Genomic DNA, 25,010 nt, shown 5'->3' on the forward strand with positions numbered 1-25,010 from the left:
AACGTCTCCCCACTTTAGTCAGCATTCTAAATGTGATGCTCGGGCCTTCTAGAAGGGCTGAGTGAAGTTCAGAAGTTCAACCCCTTTCCTTCCCCTTTGACATTTTTGTGCTGGACAATACCTAAAAATGACTATATGAACATGCTTATTCTTATTATGGGACATGTTTCCTTTCCATTATTATTTCTTCCTTTTTTACATCTTGCATTTTAAATTATGTTATCGCCTATCATTGACTACTATAATTGCAATAAAAAATGGTTTGGTTTGGTGAGGGGGGAGGGGTTGTATTATTTTAGACAGAAGCAAACATTTGAAGGATCTTATAATCTAACACTCTGTGTCTCAAAATTTATTTTCCTTAAAGTTCCACTCGTGGCCTTCTCCAGCTCAGCTGGAACACCTGGAACTAATTTTAGGGTTGCCCGGCTAAGCCCCATACTGGTATTTGAAGTTTGCGTCCTCCCTAGACTCAAGCCCATTTCACCACCTCTGAAGGTGAGTGCAGGCTGATATTAATTAACAGTGAGTTGATTCACTGGCATCTTCCAGTCATTAAAGTAAATATTTGGCTTAAAATAGCCTCTTCCCACCTCAAATATCCAACTTTTTCCCTATTCCCTTACTCCATCGTGGTTGACTCACCAGCACTTGCATGGTATATGTGACTTAAGAACAGAGCTGGATTCTAAAAGGGAAGTGAAATACTCTTAAACATCTGCAGGCGAGACTGAACAGCAGGCTGGCCTTCAGTATGACTACGTTGTTTTTCTGTTCATTGCGGTGCTGACTCAGCATCAGTTAATAAACTCTCTCGAGAAGGCTGGATTTCTCTTGTTTAATTATCATCTTGAAACTTTGTGAGAACTCTTAGGAACTGTTCATTCAGTTTTATACTCCTAGCACATTTGCCAACTAAACCTGTTTCCTCTTGGTGCTAGCGTCCCCTATGGCAGAACGTGCAACGACAGGTCAGCAGGAGAGTGTGTTACTATGTCCCCTAGTGGGAATTTAATTGTTCTGTACAACAGAGATTGTAGAAGGTCTTTAGACACAAAAACCATTTCCTGGCAAATAATCTTTTGCCTCCCCTGCCCCCGCCCCAAAAATCTAGGAAAGCATCCTAAAAGAGAAAAAATTTTTTTAAAGATAAACAGACATATTTTTGTGATCGAGTTAGAATTTTGTTTTGCCTGGTTTTGTTTCTTCCTGTAAACAAATACTCAGAAGTCCACTTCATTGTATGACTAAGTTGATATTATTTTGTTGGGACTGGGTGTGTGTACGTGGGGGTGTGTGTGTGTGTGTGTTGGGACGTGGGTGTGTATGCACATGTGTATTTAAAATGTTAGAAAAGACATTGAAGCCTAAGGTGGAGGAGAGATGATTTTAAAAACAACCAGCTACATGAGGTAAGCAGGAAAAGTGGGAGACTCCTGTGTCAGTGATCTAAACAGTAATTGTAAAGGGGTACCAGCTATAAATGGACCCTTTACATTACTGTTTGTCTGAATTAGAGGATTCCTTGCTGAAGGCACAAGACCATTGAAGGAAGTAAAGCATCTGGTTTGTTTTGTAATGAGAAGCAGGAATGCAAGGTCCACGCTCTTAATAATAAACAAACAGGACATTGTATGCCATCATCACAGGATGTCCTTCCTTCAACAGAAGACTGACTGGGGCTGTAGGAAAAGCGGGACAAGGCTCAGAATGAGCCCCACTAATTACTGCCTCCGTCTGCCTTCCACTTGCAGTGACCAGTTCAACATTCCCTTTAACTGAGAAACGATTAATGCTATACACTTCGCTTACACACTACACTGCTCACACACTCCTCGGAAGTATGGCTGTGGGGTTTGGGAGGGGAGAAAAGGCAAAGAAACTAATCTGTAAGATGATAACTTTTTCCTATTTCGCTATTTACTAAATAGTTAAAATAGGGAAGTTCTGCCAAATTTCAATGCATTTTGGTTGGGAGAAATGGAAGCTTACAGGGTGTGTGTGTGTGTGTGTGTGTGTGTGTGTGTGTGTGTGTGTGTGTGTGTGTGTGTGTGTGTGTGGCTGTGTGTGTGTGGCTGTGTGTGTGTGGGTGGGTGGAGGTGGGTGTGCAGCGCGCGCGTGTTCGTAAGAGAAAGAGAACTGTGTATTTCATAGGCAATAATAGCTTGAGGACTAGACAGCTACATTTTATTACATTAGCTGCAAAAATAATTCACTTGCTCTTTTCAAGTAAGTTTTGTATAATCTGTAGCGATGGATTCGAACCGAGGAACTACAACATTTTAAGCTAATTTTTTGGTTTCTCTGAATGTAAAGAATGTTAGCCCCCTTATAAAGCCACAGCAGGAAGGAGGGCGGTCTGGAGTATTTAGAATTCAATACAGCTCGAGCAAACGTTGAGGTTAAGTGCCTTCAAAGGGGAGTAGGAAGATTCCAAGTAAATGTTGAGATTCACATGCGAAGAGAGGAAGCTGTCGCAGGCTCGCAATCGGGGGGGAAAGCACTGGGCTGGGCAAAGCGCGGCTCCGCCGAGTCCAGGTGTGGCCACGCCTCCCACTTCAAGCTGGTGTTGAGTGAGTCGGACGAATGGGAAATCTCCTTCAGGGAGGGGATAGGAGACGCGGCGTTGGTTAACACAGACTGAAAGTGCTGCGGCGAGACTCGGTCCTCCAGTGCTGCGGCGAGGCAGAGCAGCGCGCAGCACCTGTCCGCCGCCGAGGGCCGGGACGCGGGCGCCCGGGCTGCCTTAGATAAGGAGGGAACCGCCGAGGTGCGCGTCAGTCCCAGCCCGCGAGGGGACGCGGAGGAAATGTGGGCTGTGTAGAGATGAGCGACACTTATCTCCAATGTTGGATATTTGCTTGGAAAAACGTGTGGGTACGACCTTGGTAAGGAACTTGATCTTGTTTTTAAATCTGAAATTGATCTGAAAACTTTTTTTTTTTTTGTAACGTAGTCGCGGTAGAAACCAGAAATGCTTCTGCTTTAAGGCACTTAGAACTGTCAAACATTTGTAAGACTTTTTCCTTATGAATCATTAACCCTTTCAGTTCTAGGCATAATTGTCAGTTCATTGAAATTTCAGTAACGGCAACCGCCCACCCCTCGTCAAACAAAGTAACTATTCTGGGTTGGCTTAATTTTAAATTTTTTGTTTTATTTTAACATCTCTTTGGCATCGTGACTGTACATGTTGCGACTAAATAAAAATAAGCGAAGTTGTTTGAACTGTAACTGAAGGAAAGATAACTTCGCCTGTGACTTTTTTGAAGAGCATCATATTTAGGAAAGAGATAGAAGAATATAGAAACCACCTTGAAGGACTTCCACAGTGCTCTGTTTACATTCAAAGGAGGGCATGCTCTTACGTGGAAATGATACCCATGTTCCTTTTTATCAGCATGTCTCTATGGGAAAACATTGCAGAAGTTGATTACCTTTTATTTCTCTTTGGAAAGCACTTTTCCTGCGGGTGAGGGGAGACTTGCGGAAACATCCTTATCCATTTACAAATGGAAGCAGAACGTGTCCTCTGAGTCCTCTCTATTTGTTATAACTTTAGTTACAGTAAACTGTAGCACATCAATGACTTCTGGGAATTTGTACACTTTCAGATTTAAATGGAAAGTGCTATTTGTGGCTGAGAGCTCCTGAAGGAATTCTCTCCTGGGAATTCCTATGTTTTGTTTTTGATTTTTCAAATTGGCGTGAGATGCCCACAAGTCCAAAGACACTGTGGGGCGTTTTCCCCCCTTCACCCAGTTTTCTTCCTCTTTTCCTGTGGTCCAAATAATTTCTGAAAAGCTGTACCTCGGTGATGCTGGCAGGAAAAGATCCTTTCCAGTCTTGAGAGGATGAAAGACAGCATGCAGCAGCAGCTGTGGCAGCAGTGGGTGGGGGGGGGGGGCAATGGCCATTTTGAAAGTTGTTTTGCCTTGGGAGCTGGTGGGAAACTTCAGTCTTCCCCATTTGGAAAAGGCAGGCTGGGTTCCGCTCCTGCACCACACGCGCTTTCCATTTTTAGCTTCATTCACAGGCAGACAGAGCTCCTTCCTCTTCCTCTCCTTGTTTGTGACACTTTTCTGAGGCAGCTTTTCCACAGCACTGAGGGTCTGGCAGCCATGACCCCAGGCGTTCTGGGACACAGGACCGAGTGCCCACAACATTTTTCTGCTGTGAGAGGTAAAGCCAAGGATTGTTCCGAGGAGGTTCTTCCCCCACCCCGAAGTTGCCACATTCTTTTTTTTTTGCTTCTTCTTTTTTTAAACTTAGAGTAGCATTCTGAAACCCTGCTTCTTCAAGGCAATCTTCTTTACACGGCTTTTTGGCTCTTGTTCAACTGTACCAAGCACTCTTCATCTGCATTTAAAGTCTTCAGACTATTGTATTAGTCATAGCCTCTGGTGGAGAGAGCCACAGGACAATGGGGATTAAAGGCCTTCCCCTTCTCTTCCAGGCTGCCCCCAAGTGTAGCTCCAGCGCTGTGAGGTTTCAAGGGTTGGCAGAGGGGACTGAGGGGACCATGAAAATGGACATGGAGGACGCGGATCTGACTCTGTGGACAGAGGCTGAGTTTGAAGAGAAGTGTACATACATTGTGAACGACCACCCCTGGGATTCTGGAGCCGACGGAGGGACTTCTGTTCAGGCAGAGGCATCCTTACCCAGGAATCTGCTTTTCAAATATGCCACAAACAGCAAAGAGGTAAGCCTCTGGTTTATTGCCGAAGAAGATTGGCATCTGAGGCCAAATCTCCCTACTTGCCCTTGAGGCCTCCTATCTCTGTGAGAATCTGTAAGTACCAGTAAATAATTGATCACTTCATGTCGTCCTTTGCTTTCTCTTTGCTTAAGTCAGTCCTGTCTCACTTCCTTCAGCCCTCCACTGTTCCATACTAATTAGTAAACAGTAAAATCTTTTGGCAAGATGACATGTCTTGGAAAAGCCGAATTGTAGCATGGGGTGGGCAAAATTGTCAGCGAGCTGAGAGAGAGCCGCTGCCCATGCTGTACTCACTGGCCCTGGGTCCCCCAGGTGTACGGTAGCTTTTGAGGGAGAAAACTTTTTCTTAGAAAAAACATTTGTTATAGTTTTTTTTTTTTTGTTCTCCTTTTGGTCATTAGATGGCTTTATTCTTTTTAACAAGCCAGCTTTATTGGCTGGGTTTCTAAAATTATTCTCAAAACCCTGAGGTGTTTATGAACTGAAGTGATGGCATAAACCGTGAAGAGGTTCATGTAAAAGTGTCCTCTGTCCGGATGACTTCAGACACCACTGTTTATCTGCGGAAGCTACTCTGCTGGGCTGGCAGGCTGATTCCTTACTGGCCTCTGAAGTGGGTACACTCTTTGTTGCTTCAAAGGGGCCGAAAACCCCAACTTGGAATGAGCAAAGGATTTGTGTTTACCCTTTTATATAACAATTATAGTGAGGCGTGATGTTTAGCTGTGAAGTAACTTGCAGAACCACCTCTTGTTTCCAGCACTCGGCTACTGCAGTTGCTCTCACTGCTGCTGGGCTGAGTTGAAGGAATCCAGCTCTCAGCTGACTTCGTACCACCACCGTGGCCACAGGTCACTGTCAGTTCTGTTCCTTCAGAGAGTAGTGAGAAGAGGATCATTTGTGATAAGTCGATACTGGGACTGTTCGTTACAGCCATGGCAAATCATTTTCCTCCTTCCCTAAGGAACAGCATTTGAAGGAGCCGGGGAGCCTGTTTGGGAAATACTTTGTCTCTTTCCTGTTTGTGTCTGAGTTCAGTGTTTTTGGTGAGGGGGAGACACAGCTGTCTAAAATTAAATAGAGCAACTCTGCTTTGCGTTTCATTAAAGAGTAACCTTTTTTTCCCCCCCTGCTGGGAGAGTAAAGGCAGATTGTATAAAAAGCAAAATTTAAATTGTAGTTGTACATGAACATTACTAAAAATTTAACCCCAGAGGTCGGCCTTAATTATACCTCTTTCTAAAGTAACATTCTCCTCAGTAGAAAGTCTCTTAATATGTGGCCCCTGGAATCAATGTAGGATTTGTTTCAGTATTTAAGGTTTGGCTGTAGCTTTAAAAGGTGTAGTGTGTTTTTTCCCATATCAGATTTGACCAAATAGTGGTCTGTTCCCAGGGTTTATTTGTGCCGTGTTGCCCTGTCCAACCCATTGGGGTTGAAATAAATCTCCATTCTGTGGGTCATCTTTGCTTTTTAATTCTACAATGTGCTTATCCTCAATTCAGCTCTTAGCTCAAGTTCTTCAATTTCCATCATTCTATTTTAAATCATAGTTAAATCAGGCAATGCCCTTCGATCACATAGTCCGAGGTTCAGAAAGATAGTCACTTACCCGAGCTGTGTAGTTAGAGCCAGCACTGAGACTTAGAGCAAAGTTCTGACTTCCCCAGCCAGTGCCTCTTGATTATGCCACTCTGGCCCCTCTTGGTGTCACTGTGGTTTTATTTATCATCTGAACACATTTCAGACTGATCCTTTATTAAGCTTGTTTAGTTTTTTTTTCCCCTCTGAACGTATAGCTCCCTATTTTAGTACGTTCAGCATGCAAAAAAATAAAATAAAATAAAATGCAGTTCCTATATTCTTAAAGAGGGTCCTTCAAAACTAACCTAATAAGAGATCAGGGTTCTCTTATTCTATTTTCCTGTATTTTATTTAACTGAAACATTTGCCTAGAAGAGTACGTCTTCAGTCCCGAATCATAAAAGCAATCAGAAAACCAACGTAAATACAATACTGTCTAAAGCTGACTCTGGAATTTGTACCTGTTTTTCTGTTTCTCCCATCCTCCTTTTTGAACTTTGGGAAAGGACAGCTCCATTCACGTGGTGAAAGAAGACTCTGGAGTTGGGCCATTGTGGCTATGATTGCTGCAAACCAGTTCAGAACAGAGACCTTTAGGATTGATGAAATGTTTACATTACCATTACTCAGTTAGTCCTTTCAGTCCCATAAACTGTGGAAATAGGAAAAAAGCTCTTCTACACGCAGTTTTTATCTGACTGATTTGACTGATTTAACTTGCCGTTCTTTAAATGTTTTCATTTAAGTAGTAGAAGATGTTACATTATGTACTATTGTGCTGACATACTTGGGGATTTTTTTTTAACAAGACCATTTTTCATTATGAGTTTGTGCTATGTGTCAGCACCTTTTTTCTTTCTTTTAGTTTAAAAACAAAACATACAAACCATATTTCTAATCCTGACCCTCATTTTTAGATTTGGTTTAGAATCATTCTGCACCTTTAATGAGGCGGTTCTTACTTCCTATTTCCAGAACTCAAACCAAATATAGATGTACTATTCAAAACCTTTAAAACTTTTGTAACTGATGAGTTATTCTTTTAGGGGGATTTTCCCCTTGTCCTCCTGAAATAATTTTCTATGAATACTTGAATACAGAAAGATCAATTTAAACATTTATATTTTAGAAGCAGTAGCCTGTACTGGGGTTAATTGCATTCTAGAAGCTCTGTGGCTCTCTCTGTCTGACCTCTCAAAGTCGTGTGGTGATAAACATCAGACCGATGATGGGACTAGCTCAGTGTCCATTTTGATTAAAGTCCATTATTAATTCTAGTCATCTGTAAAAAGTATCTCACCATAACGTGCGGTTCCCTTTTCTTCATACTGCCTTTTATTTGGGAGACAATGAGGCATTACTACATTTCCTATAATATAAAGGTAATTAAGGAGGAAACCTTTCAAAAACATGTCCATTCACTCCACCCCTTTGAAATAAATGGTATGCATTATAGGCTAAAGACTTGGTCCACAAAAGAGTTCTAGTTATCTCAATGAGATATCCATATATTCAAAATAGAATTTTAGGACGTGGTTCCATAGTATAGTGGTTAGCATGTCTGCTTTACACGCAGAAGGTCCTGGGTTCGTGCCCCAGTGGAGCCACGGTCCATGGTCTACGGCCATACCACCCTGAACAAGCCCGATGTCTGATCTCAGAAGCTAAGCAGGGTTGGGCCTGGTTAGTACTTGGATGAGAGACCACCTAGGAACACCAGGTGCTGTAGGCATAAATAATAATAAAAATAAACAAAATAGAATTTTAATCGAATGAGGCATTTTTAGGAGGGGATTTGAGGAGAGGGAGAGATGGCTAGTAATTAAAATGATCTTAATGTAATCCAGGGTGAGGATGCTTATACCACATTTAGACCTGAATGATGTTTCCCCTTAAAACCCACTGCTGTCTGGAAGCCACGGACTGCAGGGTGTGTTCTGTAACTGAGGCTGCTGACAGAGACCGATCTGCCCACACGGCGGAGGGGTCAGCTCCATACATAACACAAGGCATTGAAGAGCTTCTGGAGGGCAAGGGAACATTGAAGCCTGTGTCCTGTCTCTGATAGGTTTATGGAAGGCACACAGCAGCCTGTCCCCAGCAGAAATTCTTTAGGACCCTGGTCAGTTCCAATGAAGTTTCCTTCCTAAACTAGGTGAATACATTCTTAATTAGTCTTTTTAGAACTGCAAAATCCAAGGCACACACCAAGTCTTTCTGTATCTTTTGCTTGCTCCAAGGACAGAATGTTGTTGGCTAAGATTTACATCTGGATCTTTCCAGGGCCAGAGGGAGAACTATGACTTGATCTTCTACTTCCCATTAAAAACAACCCTGGTTCCTATTCCGCACCATAGTTACCTGGCGGAGCACTGTAATTTAACAATTGCAGCTCTTATGTCCTCTCTGAATAAGGTGTCTCAGATATGGATTCAAGATGAAGGTGTTTATCATGTATTAGAGTACTGGATTGGGAATAGATATAGATGGCATACAAGGTACACGATTCCTTCCAACCTCGAAATTCTACGAATTTGTGTCTCTCTCCATATGTGTGAGTTTGTATGTATCCTATAGTTCCGTGTGTAATAGGAACTTAAAATATTAAAGTTCTGTCCCACTTGTAAAGAAAATCTAATATTGAGGCTCTTTTAATTGTTTGGGGCTTGAGGATTTTCATAGATCTCTCTTCCACCACAGACCCTCTTCTTTTTAGTTGTTCTGTCTTGCCTGCTGAATTGCATTTGTAAGGTTTTAGATGGCAAGAGGTATTTCTGGTACTGCCTTATAGCTTCCCCAGTGACTTGCCCATAGTGCTCAAATAGGTGTTAGGTGGCTTATGTCTCCTGCAAATTCCTTTGTAGGAACAGGATTCCAGTAGACTTCTCTTTGGCCATAAGAGGATGTTCTGTGTTTTCCTAATGTAAAATTGGTAGCTGAAAAGTAAGAGGCCCATTGGTTAAAAAGAATGGCAATTTGAAAAAAACAAAACAAAAAACCCTGACCTCAATGTAATTCGCCTTGTTGGTACTCAAGCTCTGACTCCTAAGACACTGTCTGCAAGAGACTATAATTTAAAACAAAGTCGACGAACCAGTTGAGTACCTTTCTTAAAATTACTGCTTCAAAGTGGATATGTTGAAAATATCAACTACTAATTATTGGCTCACCAACAAATGACATTATTTGTTTTTCCTGTTCGTCATTTTAATATTATGGAATAATCACTCAAACATGAATGCCAAAGGATTGGCGTGTCATAGAAGTCAATTCCATGAATTTTTTAAATTCATTCGGTTCAATAATGTATCATAAACAGTGAGTCTCTGAATAAGTAAGTCTACTTAAGCTTTAGTATATATTTTTATCTCGAGACTGTCCTGAGGTGCTCCTGTCCTCAGTAGTTGTTCTGTCAACAAATACCAATAACTACAAACTATTATCGAAAGAGCACATAGATGTAAATGAAGGCAGAAGGAGAGGATGAAATGAACATCTGCTTTTTTCAGCTCTCTGCCAGAAATTCATAAAGGACCAAAAATAACACTAGCTCACCAACCTTGTTTCAACTTATGTTAGGTGTAGGAAAATATCTTATTTTCTGTCTTTCCAGTCTAGGTATGCTTCATTGACTTGTATAGTGAATACTAAATTGTTTTTTAAAAACTCATTGGCTGATAAGAAATGTACATGGGAAAGACCGGTTGTTCCTTCCTTATAGGTGTGCTTATTCTATATCTATTTAAACAGAGGTTTAAATTCTCAGTGCTATTTAATGAGGTGTCAGTGAATATCATAACCAAAATCTTAGATTCCACCGTGAACATTTATTGATTCATAAATTTGAGCCTACCATTTCAGGTATACAATTACACAGGAGCCACTAGGGATAATAAAAACTGGAAACAAATTTTATTTTTTACCTCTCCTCTTGGTCCATTTCAGTATAGTGTTTAGTAAGTAATTTCTTGGCTCTTTTGGATGAAAAGAAAATAAAAATGGAAAAGTGAGTGAGTGAAAATCAAAACAAAACTGTAAGTGCAAAATGTTGTATAAAGGACTACTTGCAGAGCACTTTTTGAATAGTGATGAATTGCTTCCTGATTTGTGGTTGGTGATTTTTTTTCACCCCCCTGCCCCTAAAGAAATTTACGATCAAGGAGGAACTGGCATAGTTAACATGTTTCTTTACCAAGGCCCTACAAAGTCAGAATGTGTGATACATCCAGTCTGAGAAGGTCATTTCCTCAGATCTTAGAACCCACAACTCTCCTCAGTATAAATTCCATTTCAAAAGAGGGCTTTTGACCACTGTGTAGTAGAAGATTCTAGAAAAGAACAAAAATTACAGTTAGTTAAAAGATCTTTCTTCGTAAAAGAGAACGTGCAAGCTATATTTAAAAAAAAAAGAACCTCATCTGGGATGAAAAAAAAATAGAATGCTTGGTTTCTGGTTCCTTAGGCCTTTGTGGAACAACCAAAAAGCATTATTTTGGTTTCTGAGGTTAAAACTATTTTATTCCTCTCAAATACACTGTTTATGGTTTGAGAGAGAAGGAGAAATAAGAAACTAGGAGCAGGCCAAAATGGTCTAACCTGGACTATCTAATTCTGCAGTATCTGATTCTCATTCTAAAACAGAATGGTTACCCTCTCTGTTCTTCTAGCAGAAAAAGTAATGAAAACAAAGGACCCTCAGTCACTGGAGAATAATCCTCCAGGCTATTTTAATGCTTGTTGAATATTTGTTTATGACCTAGGAGTTTCAAAAATGGTCTTGCCCTAAGGTGAAACTCGTTGTTAATTATGTAGGCGCCACTAATGTCTGCTCTCCATACCATAATGTCCTCATCACTGGTTGCAATGACCACTTGACAATCAATTCATTGAATTAAAAAGATTGGTTAATATTTTATAGTCCAGTAACCGTTTCATACATTTTACCCCTTTAGGTTATTGGAGTGATGAGTAAAGAATACATACCAAAGGGAACACGGTTTGGACCTCTAATAGGTGAAATCTACACCAATGATACCGTTCCCAAGAACGCTAACAGGAAATATTTTTGGCGGGTAAGTAGGAAAAATTCTTCCAGACTCATTATATATTAAGAAAAAAAAATGGAGCTAGAATTGCTGGGTCACTTCCTTTTTCAACCTGTACTGGGCCTCGCCACAAGTATTCAGGGTTCCCATGGACGCAGAATTCTAAGCGAGTGTGAAGAAACTGGCTCAATGTTTGGCCCTGGAGAAACAGCCTGTAAGTGGTTTGGGATGGAGATATGGACTATATGTGAATCTTAATTTTTGCAATTCATCGAGCTTTGTGATGAAAGAAAACAGTTTGTTACTTGCCTCAAGGGTAAGTTCATTTGCATTTCTCTGCAAGGAAGTAGTAATGAGTCACCAAGCCTTAGATTTCACCTCTTCTTGATTTCTTGCTGAGTTAACGTTAATTGAATGGGAGAATAATCATATATGATTTGTCTTGAAAATAAATGTCATTAAGGAAGGATGGAAGGAAGTTGGCACTGACGGGAATGGAGATGGACCTCGGGACTAGTCTGCACCATAAAACTATGGGATTTGACTATGTATGTAGATTACACCCATAGCATCAGGAAAATGCTTACAATCATGCAAGATGATAAACTCCCCTATAACAGCCAGTCAAAAAGTCTGGCCAATGCAGTTTTCTTTGGAATATCAGGTTAGAAAGGACCACAAAGTTGAACTAATTAGATGGAACCCTTGGGTAGAAGACCCTGAACTAGGAGTGAACAGAGAACAATGTCAGACTGCTTTCCATTTTCCCGTAGATCTCTCTGGGATATTTAGTTTACCTCAATTAGAAAATAAAAGTACACTTACAAAATTTATAAGTAATTTTTCATACATACTTGCATAAAAATCACATGACTGCTGCGGAGCCATTATTTGAATTCTTTTCAGAAATAGCTGAACGGTAACAAATAAAAATTGGATTGTACTTACTTTGGCCAGTATTCACCTAGAACGCTTATATCTTTGAACAAGTATCTTGATAAAAGACATATTTGAGGACCATTCAGAAGCTGTTTCCTAAGACTTTTTTTTAAATCCAGGAAGTTTCGCGTTTTTAGATTTATTATACTATTTCTAAGCAAAAGAGAGCACTAAGAATTGTGCACGCTCAATTTTTATTTAGTAACTACTCGTGCTTAAAATGCATGATTTATAATGGGCAAAATGTAAGAGAGCGCATTTTTGCTTTTACTGCCAGTCAAGTCTTGTCAGACGGGAGCCCTAAAGGTATATAATTCTTGGAGTCGCAGGTCTGAATTAAGACAATCTAGCATAAATTTCATTTATTCATGGTCATTTCGACAAATGGCAAGAAATACCTAAGAACCTCTTATCTCTGCCCCGGTTCCCTGGTTCTCTAAGTAACTGAAATGCTTTTTTGGGGGAGGATTTATTTGAATCATTTTTTCACATGCAAAGGATATTGTAGGAGATAACTTCCCACATGTTGTTAAAAGCATCCTGATTTTGCTGGCAGGAATATGAACATCTGTTGTAAGGAAAGAAAAAGTTTCATGCAAATTACACAGTCAAAGAAGAGAAGGGATGTTCAAGTTGAGAAACCAGTGACATTTCTTGTAACTGTACTATGAGTCAGCACGTTTTTAATCTTCTTGATAATATATGGAAATGTAGTGAGGTGATAGGGAGCAGTGTTCATTTGACGTATGCATTATTTTATTTTCTTGTGGGTGTGTGTGTGTGTATGTGACTTCATGGCATCGATATTTCTGTTTTTAAACGAGGATACAGTAAATTGTAGTCTGTGGAAGGCTGACTGGAATCAACACACCCGTAGCTTTAGAAAGCAGTTTCCGCCCAGCGAAGAGTGCAAGAGCGATGGAACCCCATGTTCCTGGAAGTTTGCACATCAGAGTAAACAAACTTGAAAACCCCTCTTGATAGCAGAATTCACCCAGCCTTGTTCCATTTTCTCTTAGCAAAACACACCGCAAAAGCTCTCACAAGCTGCTTTGATGAAGCCACATGTATTTCCCCCTTCAGAATTTACAGGAAGTTACTCTTAAAAGAAAGTGATTCTGGTGTTTACTGCCCGCGTTAAAGGGACAGAGTTCCTTTTTGTCTCTGATAAAGTTTGAACGAAATACAGAACCGATTTATAGACTAACGCAGTCAGTATGTGACTAAGAACAAAGCAATAACCTGCTGTCCGGTTAGAGCAATTTCTGCTACGAACCATGCCTCACTACTTGGAGACTACAAGTTGCAGATGACCAGGTATTGATTATATAAGTATAAGGAAATACTTAAGTCTGAAGAAAAGGGTGGTACATCTTAAAAAGAGGGAGAGAGAGAAACTTTCTGTGGAAGGGTAAGGAGTTTGCTTATGAACTAATTTCAGTGAGAACAGATATTTTGATGCGCCCTGTTTTGACCTCTGCCTTTTTACTGAGTGCCCTGAGTGCATCTGTTAACCAGCAGTTATTACTATGGGGCCAACTTTGAATTCTTCATTACGCGTTGCCTTTAAAGAACGACATAGTGTCTTCCTGTTCTTTTTCCAAAAACACATGCCTATGGCTCTGAGTCGGTGTTTTGACCAACCTCCTCACAGAGACGAGGGTTCCCTCTTCCCTCTTTTGACAAGGCCATACATGTTTATCAAGAGGAAAAGTGATTCTTCAGTAGACTGTCAAATTCTGGCTTCTGTCCCGGTGTTCTCTTTGTTATGGCAGGTGAAGTTCACCTTTGCCCCACCCAGTGTTTCCACAAAAAGGCAAGGTTCCAAGTATTCATATGAACAAGTGTTACTTCTGGACTCAGAGGCTTGGGGGTGGAGGATGTTTGCATAGTTTAAGCCTTGGGCGGGGGTGTAGGAAATGGCAAGTACAGAGGCCATAGAAAAAGTTGAGAGACTCAGTTTGACGTATTCACTCGGCTTGGTCTTCTACCCAGTGACTCAAAGCATTAAAAGCCAGCATAATCGGAACTCAAGTTAGTAGTATCGCCCATCTGCCATTCGCTGTTGTAGCAAAAGTAGGACTCTGTGGTGGTTTGATCTGTCTGTTGGCAGCTCCTTAAATGAAATTTTGTGTTTCGTTCATCTGTTATTTTCCCCCACACGTGAAAAGATGATAAAACCGAAATGGAAAAGGTAACTGACAAAGTGCGTCTTACCTGTTTCCGCCCTTATTTCTGCTGATTCAAGACTACCCTGGCTACAGCGATTAGATTCTTTTTCTAACTAAGCAATAGGAGACCAGAAATCACACAGAGCACTTGCTGTGTTTATTCTTAGAGGTGCAGGGGAAGCTTCCCCTGGCTTTGGGGCTGACTCTTTAACATGTCTGCCTTCTCTTTTGGACAGATCTATTCCAGAGGGGAGCTTCACCACTTCATTGATGGCTTTAATGAAGAGAAAAGCAACTGGATGCGCTATGTGAATCCTGCACACTCTGCCCGGGAGCAAAACCTGGCTGCATGTCAGAACGGGATGAACATCTACTTCTACACCATTAAGCCCATCCCTGCCAACCAGGAGCTTCTTGTGTGGTATTGTCGGGACTTTGCAGAAAGGCTTCACTACCCTTATCCTGGAGAGCTGACAATGATGAATCTCAGTAAGTGGATTACAGAACAAAAAAATTTTAAATACCAGTCATTCATGTCAGTCCTGCCCCTATGAGCTAATAACATGTTGTTTAATTATATGGCTTCATCTGTTGGGCCAAGTAGGTGGCTTAAACCAGGGACTAAGAAGAGAGGAAAAATTTTTTTAGTTCCTATTTCCTATTATAAAACTTGATCATTTAAAAGGTATTATGAGCTACTTTGAGTGTCAAAAAATTACAGGAAGAAATACATGTTCAATTTTAATCTATCTAAAAGGGAGCAAGTAGGAGTATTAGACATTGGTCCTGACATGCTGAGCATACAAGATATAGCCCCTTGTTTGTGGTAATTTGCCAGGGCTTAAAATGTGTATTGGCATATTGTAGAGACGCACATTTGGTTACCAAGTTATGGTCTGATGTGGAACATAAAAGATTGATTGCAGAAAAACTCACAGCTATAATTTTCAAATACTATCTATTCTAAACGAATAACAAGATTTTATATCTTAGCTTCCTTCCTTATGGTAAAAACCTAATTATCTGATAACCTGATCAGTATTGCAGTAGCCACCTATACTTTATCTTAACGAGTTCTCAGTTCCTCAGGTTTATAAGCTTTTACTTTTTTATTTGGTTAAAGATGCTATCATGACCTCTCTTAGACATTCTCAAGTGATCTCTATGAATGATTTAAGAATTACCATAAAATGCCAACCTGTTGTAACTATAGCTGCGTTCTCAGTTACACTAAGTTTTAAAGCATTTTTTAAAATTAAATTTAAATTTTTAAATTAAATTTTAAACTTTTTCAGTTTAAAAGTTTCAGCATTTAAATGCTGAAATTTTTGTAACTTTTTGTTTCGATATCATTTCAAGCTTAAGAATAAGTTGCAAGACTAATTCAAGGAATTCCCAGACACCCTTTATCCAGATTCATCAATCATTGATATGCTGTCCCGTTTGCTTTATCTGAAAGCTAAATTGATTTAGTTCACACTTTTACCTTTAAGACATTTGGAATGAATGTTAATATTAACGTAGACTAGCATTTTGACTTCAGCTTTAGGACCAATTAACAAACCAATTACTTATCCTAGTCAGGTATAATCCAACGCTATAGCTATTTGGTGTTCATTCCACAGTGCCTAATTTACTTGATTTCTCTATGATCTCAAGTCTATATTTGTAGTTTTCTGAAAAGCAGGAGCTATAAAAGCTGAAGGACCCCTCCTCCTCATAGAATCACCTTTTAAATTTGTGTTCGTGGTACACACACACACACACACACACACACACATACACAAGTGTACCCCTGAGCTTCAGGAAGAAGTCTTAGAATGTTCAGAAATAAACTGGCTTTCAGCATGAGCATGATAGGTATAATCAGGTCCTGGCCAAAGGTAGCTCTGTTCTTTTCCCTCATCTCTCTTCAGTGCTCTCAAGAATCTTCTGTCATGTCCCAGGAGCCATTCAGCTATTTCACCACCTGTATATGCTGGACCCAGGGCTCAGGGCCCAGTTTAAAAGACATCTTATATTCTAGCGGGGCATCTCATGGAGACATGTGCTGCTTCCCCCTAACTTTCTCAGCATAGCGAGTCACTTCCTCTCGAGGGTCTCCTTACATTCTTTGAGTTTAATCATTCATGAATTCAGAGAAACACTGATATTTTTTTAAACAGTAACTCCATTTCAGGTGACCCACCCCAGTGACTTTGCACCAACCACAAGAAAGCATTTTTGCATACGTCCCTCACTCTCTGCCAATCAAGGAAAGGTTTTGATGACCTCGTTTTTTTTTTGTTTTTTTTTTTATTCCCCATATGAAAGGCTTTGTGCAGTATTTTAAAATTCAAGGGCTTATCCTTTGTGTTCAGAAGCAACTTACTTACATCCTGTGAAATGACACCTATCTTCCTTCAAATATCTCTTTTAGCTTAGGCAGAATTTTTTTCTAAATGGTGGTTTAACATTTTCAAGTACCCTTCATTGTCTAGTCTTCATAGTAAAGAAGGAGAGTTAACAATAACCAGTCACATTAAGCCAAGACTCCCACTGCTAATTGTGAAACCAGTTGTCTTAGGTGTGGTAACTGATGATTGAGACTCTGATCAGGAAAATTTCCACTATTTCATCAGGCCTAATAGGTAGACTGTGTCTACAAGGGAGTTGTGTTGGGTTTCCATGCTTCAAGCACAATGAAGGTCTGTGCCAGGATCTCCGTGAGGGCTTTGAATGGTAGTGATGGTTCAACTAGCAGAGTTTTAAGAAGAGATTTGAAGCAAAGATAAAGAAAAATAAGTAGCCAGAAATCACAAATTGGGATTTTTTTTTTTTTTAAAGGGGCTGGGGGATCGGAGCTATTAAGTTTAACTCCTACCCCTCCCAAGTTTTTTGGTATTTTTTTCTATCTATCTAACTAACCCATCTAGAAAACAGTTGACCAAATTATAGACTTCTAAATGTTAATCTGCTTTCTCAGTTTCAGTTGAAAACAGACTTTGTTTTGCCTACTGCAGAACTTCTAGGTTCTTTCTTGTAGTCTTGGGGGTTCTTATTATAGATCGAAAATGTGAGTCGGCATAATTAAGCCATTCAGAGCCTTCAGAAGCAGTTCACTCTTGAAATGACTCTGACCGCCTACAGCCATTTAAGATTTAAGAACAAAAACAGATCTTGATTTTCTTTTTCATGTTAACTCAAGCTGCTGCTGAGTGGGAGAGTCAGAAATGACACCAATCCCACCGATTACTCAGCTGCTAAAGGATAATTTTTTGAAGTTTACCTTCGTATGGATGCCATGATTTCTACCTTAGAACATCTTAAGAAGGGCTCATGCTTTCCTCTGGATATTGTTTTGGAATAAGATATAAATTTGTTTTTATGAAGGCATAAGAAATAGCAAATATTTATTGTGGATTTATTACATGCCGGGCACTGTGTTAAGTATTTTGCGTAGAAAGTGATGAATTCTGACTTTTTTGTTTGTTGGCTCAATCATTGGCTTTGTTTCAGTTCAATAATTGAATTCTTTATTGAGGTGCTTAGGAAGAACACCTGACTAAATAGGAGGGACAGTGCTGTGGATGGACTTAAACTTTGTGCTTATGGCTGTAATTGGTTGAATTTTAGAATTAAAGGAATATTGAAGCCACTAGAAAAATTAAGAGACTTAGATGTAGTTTGCTATATAAAAATGGCAGAAAGTTATGACGATGAAGTGTTTTGTATTTTCATCATATTAAGGTGATCTTTTTTTTTTTTTTTTTAATTTGGGCCTCTACGGATGCCTCCAAATCATTCTTTTTCACCTCCATAAAATGCCTTCCTGTGGCTGTGAGATAGATGCCTTGCCTATCAGTTTTCCAACTTAGCTGTCTCTCTTCCTTTACCATTTCAGCTTTAAAAAACAAAAGTGACGATTTGAACTTCCTGCCTGCTGGGCCTCACTAATAAAAACCCTGAAAGACTGATATTGGCCTGATAAGGGGATATTTATTTTGGTTTAGTGGCTTCAGAAATCCCTCTCCCTCAACAAGCTTTCCATCACTGCCCCCATCAGCATCTTGCCTGATAGTGTCTTGGCTGTGTTTATTCTGGGGCTGCTGGCTCACCCGTGAGTAACTGATAACAGCCAGCAGCAGATAACATTCTCTGAGGGGCTTTCAAACTGGAATCAGATCCCTGAAGCCTGTCAGCCTAGAGAATAGATTTGAAGAGTTTGGAATCTGGACTTCCACTGAGTTCATTTCTAGACCTATCAGATACCAAGCCTGGAGTTTTGTCTCAATAAACCAAACAGGGACCCTTTTTTTGAGACAATGAGTGATACATTTACAGAGGCTTTAGCCTGATCCCCCCAGATCTTGTTCTCTTATAATGCTAAGGCCAAGAGCTCTCTTGCTTCTCGTGGCATCTAACACACACCATCGGCTGATGCCTTCAACTCGCTCCTGCTCCGAGGTTGGAGCTCCAATAATCCGAGCTCCAACTAAGCAGCATATGTTTTACTTTTGATTTCCAAATAAGGCTGAGCAGGGAATTTTTGGTCTTCCCTGTTCTGGCTGGTGTTTTCCTGAAGGCATCGTTTATTCTGTGTGTTTGGAGGGGCAGGGCTGGCGACGGCCTGGAAATGCCCTTTTCATTGCTGCTGTTCCTAAATAGCATATTTACCAAGTAATAATATGCCGTCTTTTGGAATAAATGCTTTCATCTTAGCTGCCTGCTTTCTTTGGTGTTCTAAGTAATTGAACTGGCTTGGGACGTGCCTGTTGTGGTTTGGCAGAGACGACTGTGTCACACCTTGTGATTCCAGGGGACAGCATTGCTGGGAGCCTGGTTAGACCAGATAAAGCCTCGGTGAAATTCTTGTGTTGTCAGCAATTCAAGGGGAAGGGGTGGCATCTATATTTCTAATCTGTTATTTGGCAAAGGCAGTTTGAACAGGGTTTTTATCAAATTTGTATTAAATGAGAATCGAGGCGAAAATTGATGACTGCTTATTACTTGAAATGAGTCTTAATCTTTCACATCTAGTTCACAGGGTGTGCTGATTTCCTCAGAATAACACTTATTAACCTATGACACCCCCGACCCCAGTATTTTTCCACCCCATTTTAATGGAAGCAAGCTCTCCTGTTCTAGCTTGAACAGCACTTTTCCATCGTAAGACCTTTTGCTAGTGGAAAGAACATAATCCACACGGCGCTATTCATTTGATTGATGCTGCCGGTGACCCTGTTTTGCTGAGAAGGAAATGGAGCCGTGTTTTGAGTGAGTGGCCCCGAGCCCTCCGGCATGAGAGGGTGTTGAGAAACCAGGTGTCTTTCACTTGTGGCCAGCTGGTGCTCAGGTTTTCTCAAGGAGAGAACAACTTTGGCAATTTCACTTCGGTTCTCTGTACCCCTCTGAGTAATCATCCTTTCTTCTTTATCTCAGCACAAACCCAGAGCCATCCAAAGCAGCAGAGCGCTGAGAAAAATGACCTTTGCCCAAAGAATGTCCCCAAGAGAGAGTACAGTGTGAAAGAAATCCTAAAACTGGACTCCAGCCCCTTCAAGGGAAAGGACTTCTACCGTTCGAACATTTCACCCTGTACTTCAGAAAAGGATATGGACGGCTTCAGAAGGAATGGGAGCCCCGAAATGCCCTTCTACCCTCGAGTCGTGTACCCAATCCGGGCCCCGCGAGCAGAAGACTTTTTGAAAGCTTCCTTGGCCTATGGGATGGAGAGGCCGACATACATCACTCACTCCCCCATTCCGTCCTCCACAACGCCCAGTCCCTCAGCAAGAAGCAGCCCCGACCAAAGCCTCAAAAGCTCCAGCCCCCACAGCAGCCCGGGGAACACTGTGTCCGTGTCACCTCTGGCTCCTGGCTCTCAAGAACATCGGGACTCTTACCCTTACACCTATGGCACTGAAGGTCTGGGTGCTTACCCTGGATACGCGCCTCCCCACCACCTCTCGCCGGCCTTCATCCCGTCCTACAATGCTCACTACCCTAAGTTTCTCTTACCCCCCTATGGTATGAATTGTAACAGCCTGAGCACTGTGGGCAGTATCAACGGCATCAACAACTTTGGCCTCTTCCCCAGGTTGTACCCTGTCTATAGTAATCTCCTCGGTGGGGGCAACCTGCCTCACCCCATGCTCAACCCCGCCACTCTCCCCAGCTCACTGCCCTCAGAAGGAGCCCGGAGGTTGCTTCAGCCTGACCATCCCAGAGAGGTGCTGGTCCCAGCGCCCCACAGTGCCTTCTCCCTCACCGGGGCCGCTGCCAGCATGAAGGACAAGGCATGTAGCCCCACCAGCGGGTCTCCGACTGCAGGGACAGCTGCCACGGCAGAACACGTGGTGCAGCCCAAAGCTACCTCAGCAGCGATGGCACCCCCCAGCAGTGATGAAGCCATGAATCTCATGAAAAACAAAAGAAACATGACTGGCTACAAGACACTTCCCTACCCCCTGAAGAAGCAGAATGGCAAGATTAAGTATGAATGCAACGTTTGCTCCAAGACTTTTGGCCAGCTCTCAAATCTGAAGGTAGGCCTCAAAATAGAGCAGTCAGATGGTTCTGCTGGTATCTGTACCTGCAGGTGCATACACCACGTTCGTATTTAGCTCGCTTTCCACAGGTTATAAATTTCATTTTCAGTGGCGTGAGACAGTCTGGGAATCCCGAATGTGGGTCTGATTCTGCTTTTGCCACTTCTGGCTGTGTGGCTTTGGACAAGTTACTTCACCTCCCCTGAGTTTCCTCTGAATACTGAAGTCATGGGGTTTGGGCTAGAAGATCATTTTAAAGTCCCTGCTAGCCTGTGACTTTTGTTCCTTCAGCTCAAACAAAACCAAGGGTTCTGAAAACATGGGGCTTTATTCGTTCTCTTTAAGACTTTGTCTTGATGCTGTTCTTAAGATGTTTGCATCATAAACGCCTGAGTCCTTAGGCAGAAATATTAACTCTTCCAGCCATCTAAGAGCAGAGCTAACACGTGTGGCTTCTTCCCAGGTCCACCTCAGAGTGCACAGTGGAGAACGGCCTTTCAAATGTCAGACTTGCAACAAAGGCTTTACTCAGCTCGCCCACCTGCAGAAACACTACCTGGTACACACGGGAGAAAAGCCACATGAATGCCAGGTGGGCAGTATTTTCTGGGTAGGACTTTTAACCTTAGTGGAAAATGTCTGCGGAGTTACCCTCCCTAGGTCATAGAGCCCGCAGATTAAGCCAGCGCAGTTCTGCCTTGCCATGGGGTGATAGCCCTGTACCCGCTGTGAGCTGAGATGATGACACAGCCGGCTTCCAGTGGGTGGAAAATGGTGGGGGAAATAAACACCACCTCATGCGCAATGTGGCCACATCGCCCTGTTTGCTTAATGCCACACCGTAGGTACCACAGGAAGGCTTCTCTCCTCCTGAGTTGCTGGGTGTTGGTTCGTAAATGTGCCCCTCCCCTTGGCAACTCTTAATCTTCCGGTCTTCCCCTCTCCCTTCTCTGCCCTCTTCCCCACACTGTAGGTTTGCCACAAGCGATTTAGCAGCACCAGCAACCTCAAGACCCACCTGCGACTCCACTCTGGCGAGAAACCTTACCAGTGCAAGGTGTGCCCTGCCAAATTCACCCAGTTTGTGCACCTGAAACTCCACAAGCGCCTACACACCCGGGAGCGGCCCCACAAGTGTGCCCATTGCCACAAGAGCTACATCCATCTCTGCAGCCTCAAGGTCCACCTGAAGGGGAACTGTCCAGTGGCCCCGGCCACGGGCTTGCCTTTGGAGGACCTGACCCGAATCAACGAAGAAATCGAGAAATTTGACATCAGTGACAATGCCGACCGGCTCGAGGACATGGAGGACAACATCGATGTGACCTCTGTGGTGGAGAAGGAAATTCTGGCTGTGGTCAGAAAAGAGAAAGAAGAAACTGGCCTGAAAGTGTCTTTGCAAAGAAACATGGGGAATGGACTCCTCTCAGGGTGTAACCTTTATGAGTCATCAGACCCATCCCTCATGAAGTTGCCTCACAGCAACCCACTACCTCTGGGACCTGTCAAGGTCAAACAAGAAACAGTTGAATCAATGGATCCTTAAGATTTTCAGAAAACGAAAAGTGTTTTGTTTTGTTTTTTAACTTATGACTTGGAGAGTCAGGGTGCCTGTAACAAGTTGCGTGTACATAATTCCAGTTCTGCAAAGCTCTCCTGACGGCAAATGGTTTCCCCTCACCTCTCTGGAATTAAAGAAGGAACTCCAAAGTTACTGAAATCTCAGGGCATAAATGAGGCAAAGACTATATATACATATTATATATATATATATACTTATTTACACCCCATCTATATATTTGAACCTGTGTATTTTAAATATTTGTGTGAATATGTTTGCATAGCCTTCCCATCGCTAAGACTATTGCCTAGCCATAATTATTTTTTCAATGATAATCCTTCATAATTTATTATACAATTTATCATTCAAAAGCAATAATTAAAAAAGTTTACAATGACTGGAAAAATTCTTGTAATTTGAGTATAAATGTTATATTTTTGTCTTGTGACCATTCTTTGTAGATAATTTCTGCACATCTGTTTCAGTACCTAAGATTGAGTCAACAAACACATCACTTCAGTCAACCTCATTCTATAGTAATGGTTTGAAAATGAGGTTTGATATTGCCAAAGTTAGATGGTTGATGTGGTAATTCACAGGATCATATCATTTGAACGGCATTTTATAATTTGGGGATACGTGTGCAGAATTACCCAATAATACCTTCGGTAGAAAAAACAAGAAAGGGAATCTTTTATGTTTCTGTAGATAGTTCAGTTATTTTTCCCTAGCCATAGATGTACTAGAAAGGTGACAAGGCTTTCTTTGCCAACCTGTCTCCCTCTCCAAACAGCAGGGCCACCCCACCCCCAAAGTCATGTGACCATTCGGAGTGGCCACGTGACTTCTGCATCCCACCTTATTATCTGAAAATGTGAAGAAGACAAAATGCCATGTTTAAAACCACTGCTAAAATGTTCCCAAAGCACAGATGGTTTTGTATGTGTGAGGTTTGGGAGCTTGAGTCTGAGTGTTGTTTTTGTCGTTGGGTTTTGTTATTGTTGTTGTTATGTCAAAATTGCACAAACGTGGTGCTCTACCAAGAAGGATTTGAGGTGAATAGGCTCAGGCCACATTTTAAAACCAAAAAAACCAAAAAACGGGTATTCTCGTTGTCTTAGGGTGTAAGCGGGTAATGAACGTTCCTATCCCCAACACATCAATTGTATTCTTTCTGTAAAACTCAGATTTTCCTCAGTATTTGTGTTTTTACATTTTGTGGTTAATTTAATTGAAGATGAAAGGGCATTGCAAAGTTGTTGAACAACAATTACCTCATCGAGTGTGTCCATTAGTGCAAGAAATGATTGATGTCTTACCTAATGATTTGCTACTCTAGACAAGAAACTTAAGTGTGCTCCAGAAAGATGGAATGGGCACCATTCTATCTTTCACCCTGCTAAGCCCAAAGATTACATGTCAGCATTCAAGGTGTAGCAAAGAATGATGTATATTTATAAATCTATTTATACCATTATACCATGTGTATATATAATATATTTATAACCACTTAAATTGTGAGCCAAACCATGTAAAAGAACCTACTTTTCCTAAAGGCAAAAAAAAAAAAAAAAAAAAATCAAACCCTTTCTGAGACTTTGCTTAACACTCAATGACCTCACAATCATATTGGTGAGCTTGGGCACCCCTCGCTATTATAAAAGACCCTAAAACCTTTGTGCAAAGGTGGGGACCACAGAACAACCAGGGAGAAAGAGAGACATTGTTTTTTCCTATTAAGGACAATCTAAAATGGCTTTATTTTTGTTTTGCCGCATTATGATTATGTGGCCACACCTAAGTCACAGAAATAAAACTTCCATTATTACTCCCTTTACCACTATAAATTTTTCTCTCTTTCCTTTCTAAATAGCTGTTGTATCACTATACAATCTGGTTTATATATTCAGCATTCTGTTCATGGCAACTAACAGCAACCTGCAGAAGAGACAACAAATTTAGGATAATCCAGGGAACCCTACGAGCCTTACTGATCTGTTCCTATAAGTAGCAAAACTGACTTTCTTTTTATGTATCAGTGTTTGAAAACACAGTCCTTAATCGTAGGTAAACCAAAGCATCACACTCTGATATTGATACCAAATACTTTCTATTCCCAACTACTCATTTGTTCTCTTTTTCCCCTTTTGTGCTTTCTCATATGTGGAATTTTTACCAAGACCTGTACAGTGGCTTGAGACTTCCTGCTTTTCTGCATTGTCTAACTTTTCCTTCCAGGCCTCTTACATGTGAATATTGAGCCCACAATCAACAGTGGTTTTATTTTTTTTCCTCGAAGTTAAAACTGACCAAAGTTATTGGCTTTTTACTTTGCTAGAACTATCTTATGTTTACGTATTGGTTTACATTGTTATTTATGTGCAAATTGTTAAAGTGTAAATTAAATACAAATGTTCATGCTTTACCAATGCTTGTCTAGTGTCTTGAGTGAGAGGC

At 41.2% G+C, this 25,010-nt stretch overlaps 1 protein-coding gene and 1 pseudogene across 4 annotated transcripts; both read left to right on the plus strand.

Moving 5' to 3' along the window:
* The first annotated feature begins 2,416 nt into the window (after positions 1-2,416).
* Positions 2,417-24,166, plus strand: PRDM1 (PR/SET domain 1). 4 transcript variants are annotated; one of them, XM_039869564.1, is made up of 7 exons: positions 2,417-2,888; positions 4,457-4,705; positions 11,260-11,379; positions 14,699-14,951; positions 19,884-20,989; positions 21,456-21,584; positions 21,966-24,166. In XM_039869564.1, exons 1-7 carry the CDS (start codon positions 2,847-2,849, stop codon positions 22,536-22,538), a joined length of 2,472 nt encoding a protein of 823 aa, XP_039725498.1. In that variant the 5' UTR covers positions 2,417-2,846; the 3' UTR covers positions 22,539-24,166. The 4 variants fall into 4 exon arrangements, with proteins under 4 accessions (XP_039725498.1, XP_039725506.1, XP_039725524.1 ...); XM_039869572.1 differs by lacking the exon at positions 2,417-2,888 and adding an exon at positions 3,931-4,182; XM_039869590.1 differs by lacking the exons at positions 2,417-2,888; positions 4,457-4,705; positions 11,260-11,379 and adding an exon at positions 11,388-13,608.
* LOC120609842 (uncharacterized) lies at positions 7,924-8,039 on the plus strand (annotated as a pseudogene).
* Positions 24,167-25,010: the final 844 nt, after the last annotated feature.

The sequence above is a fragment of the Pteropus medius genome, unplaced genomic scaffold (assembly GCF_902729225.1).
Source record: "Pteropus medius unplaced genomic scaffold, Ma_sr-lr_union100, whole genome shotgun sequence".
In the NCBI taxonomy this organism is placed as follows: Eukaryota; Metazoa; Chordata; class Mammalia; order Chiroptera; family Pteropodidae; genus Pteropus; species Pteropus medius.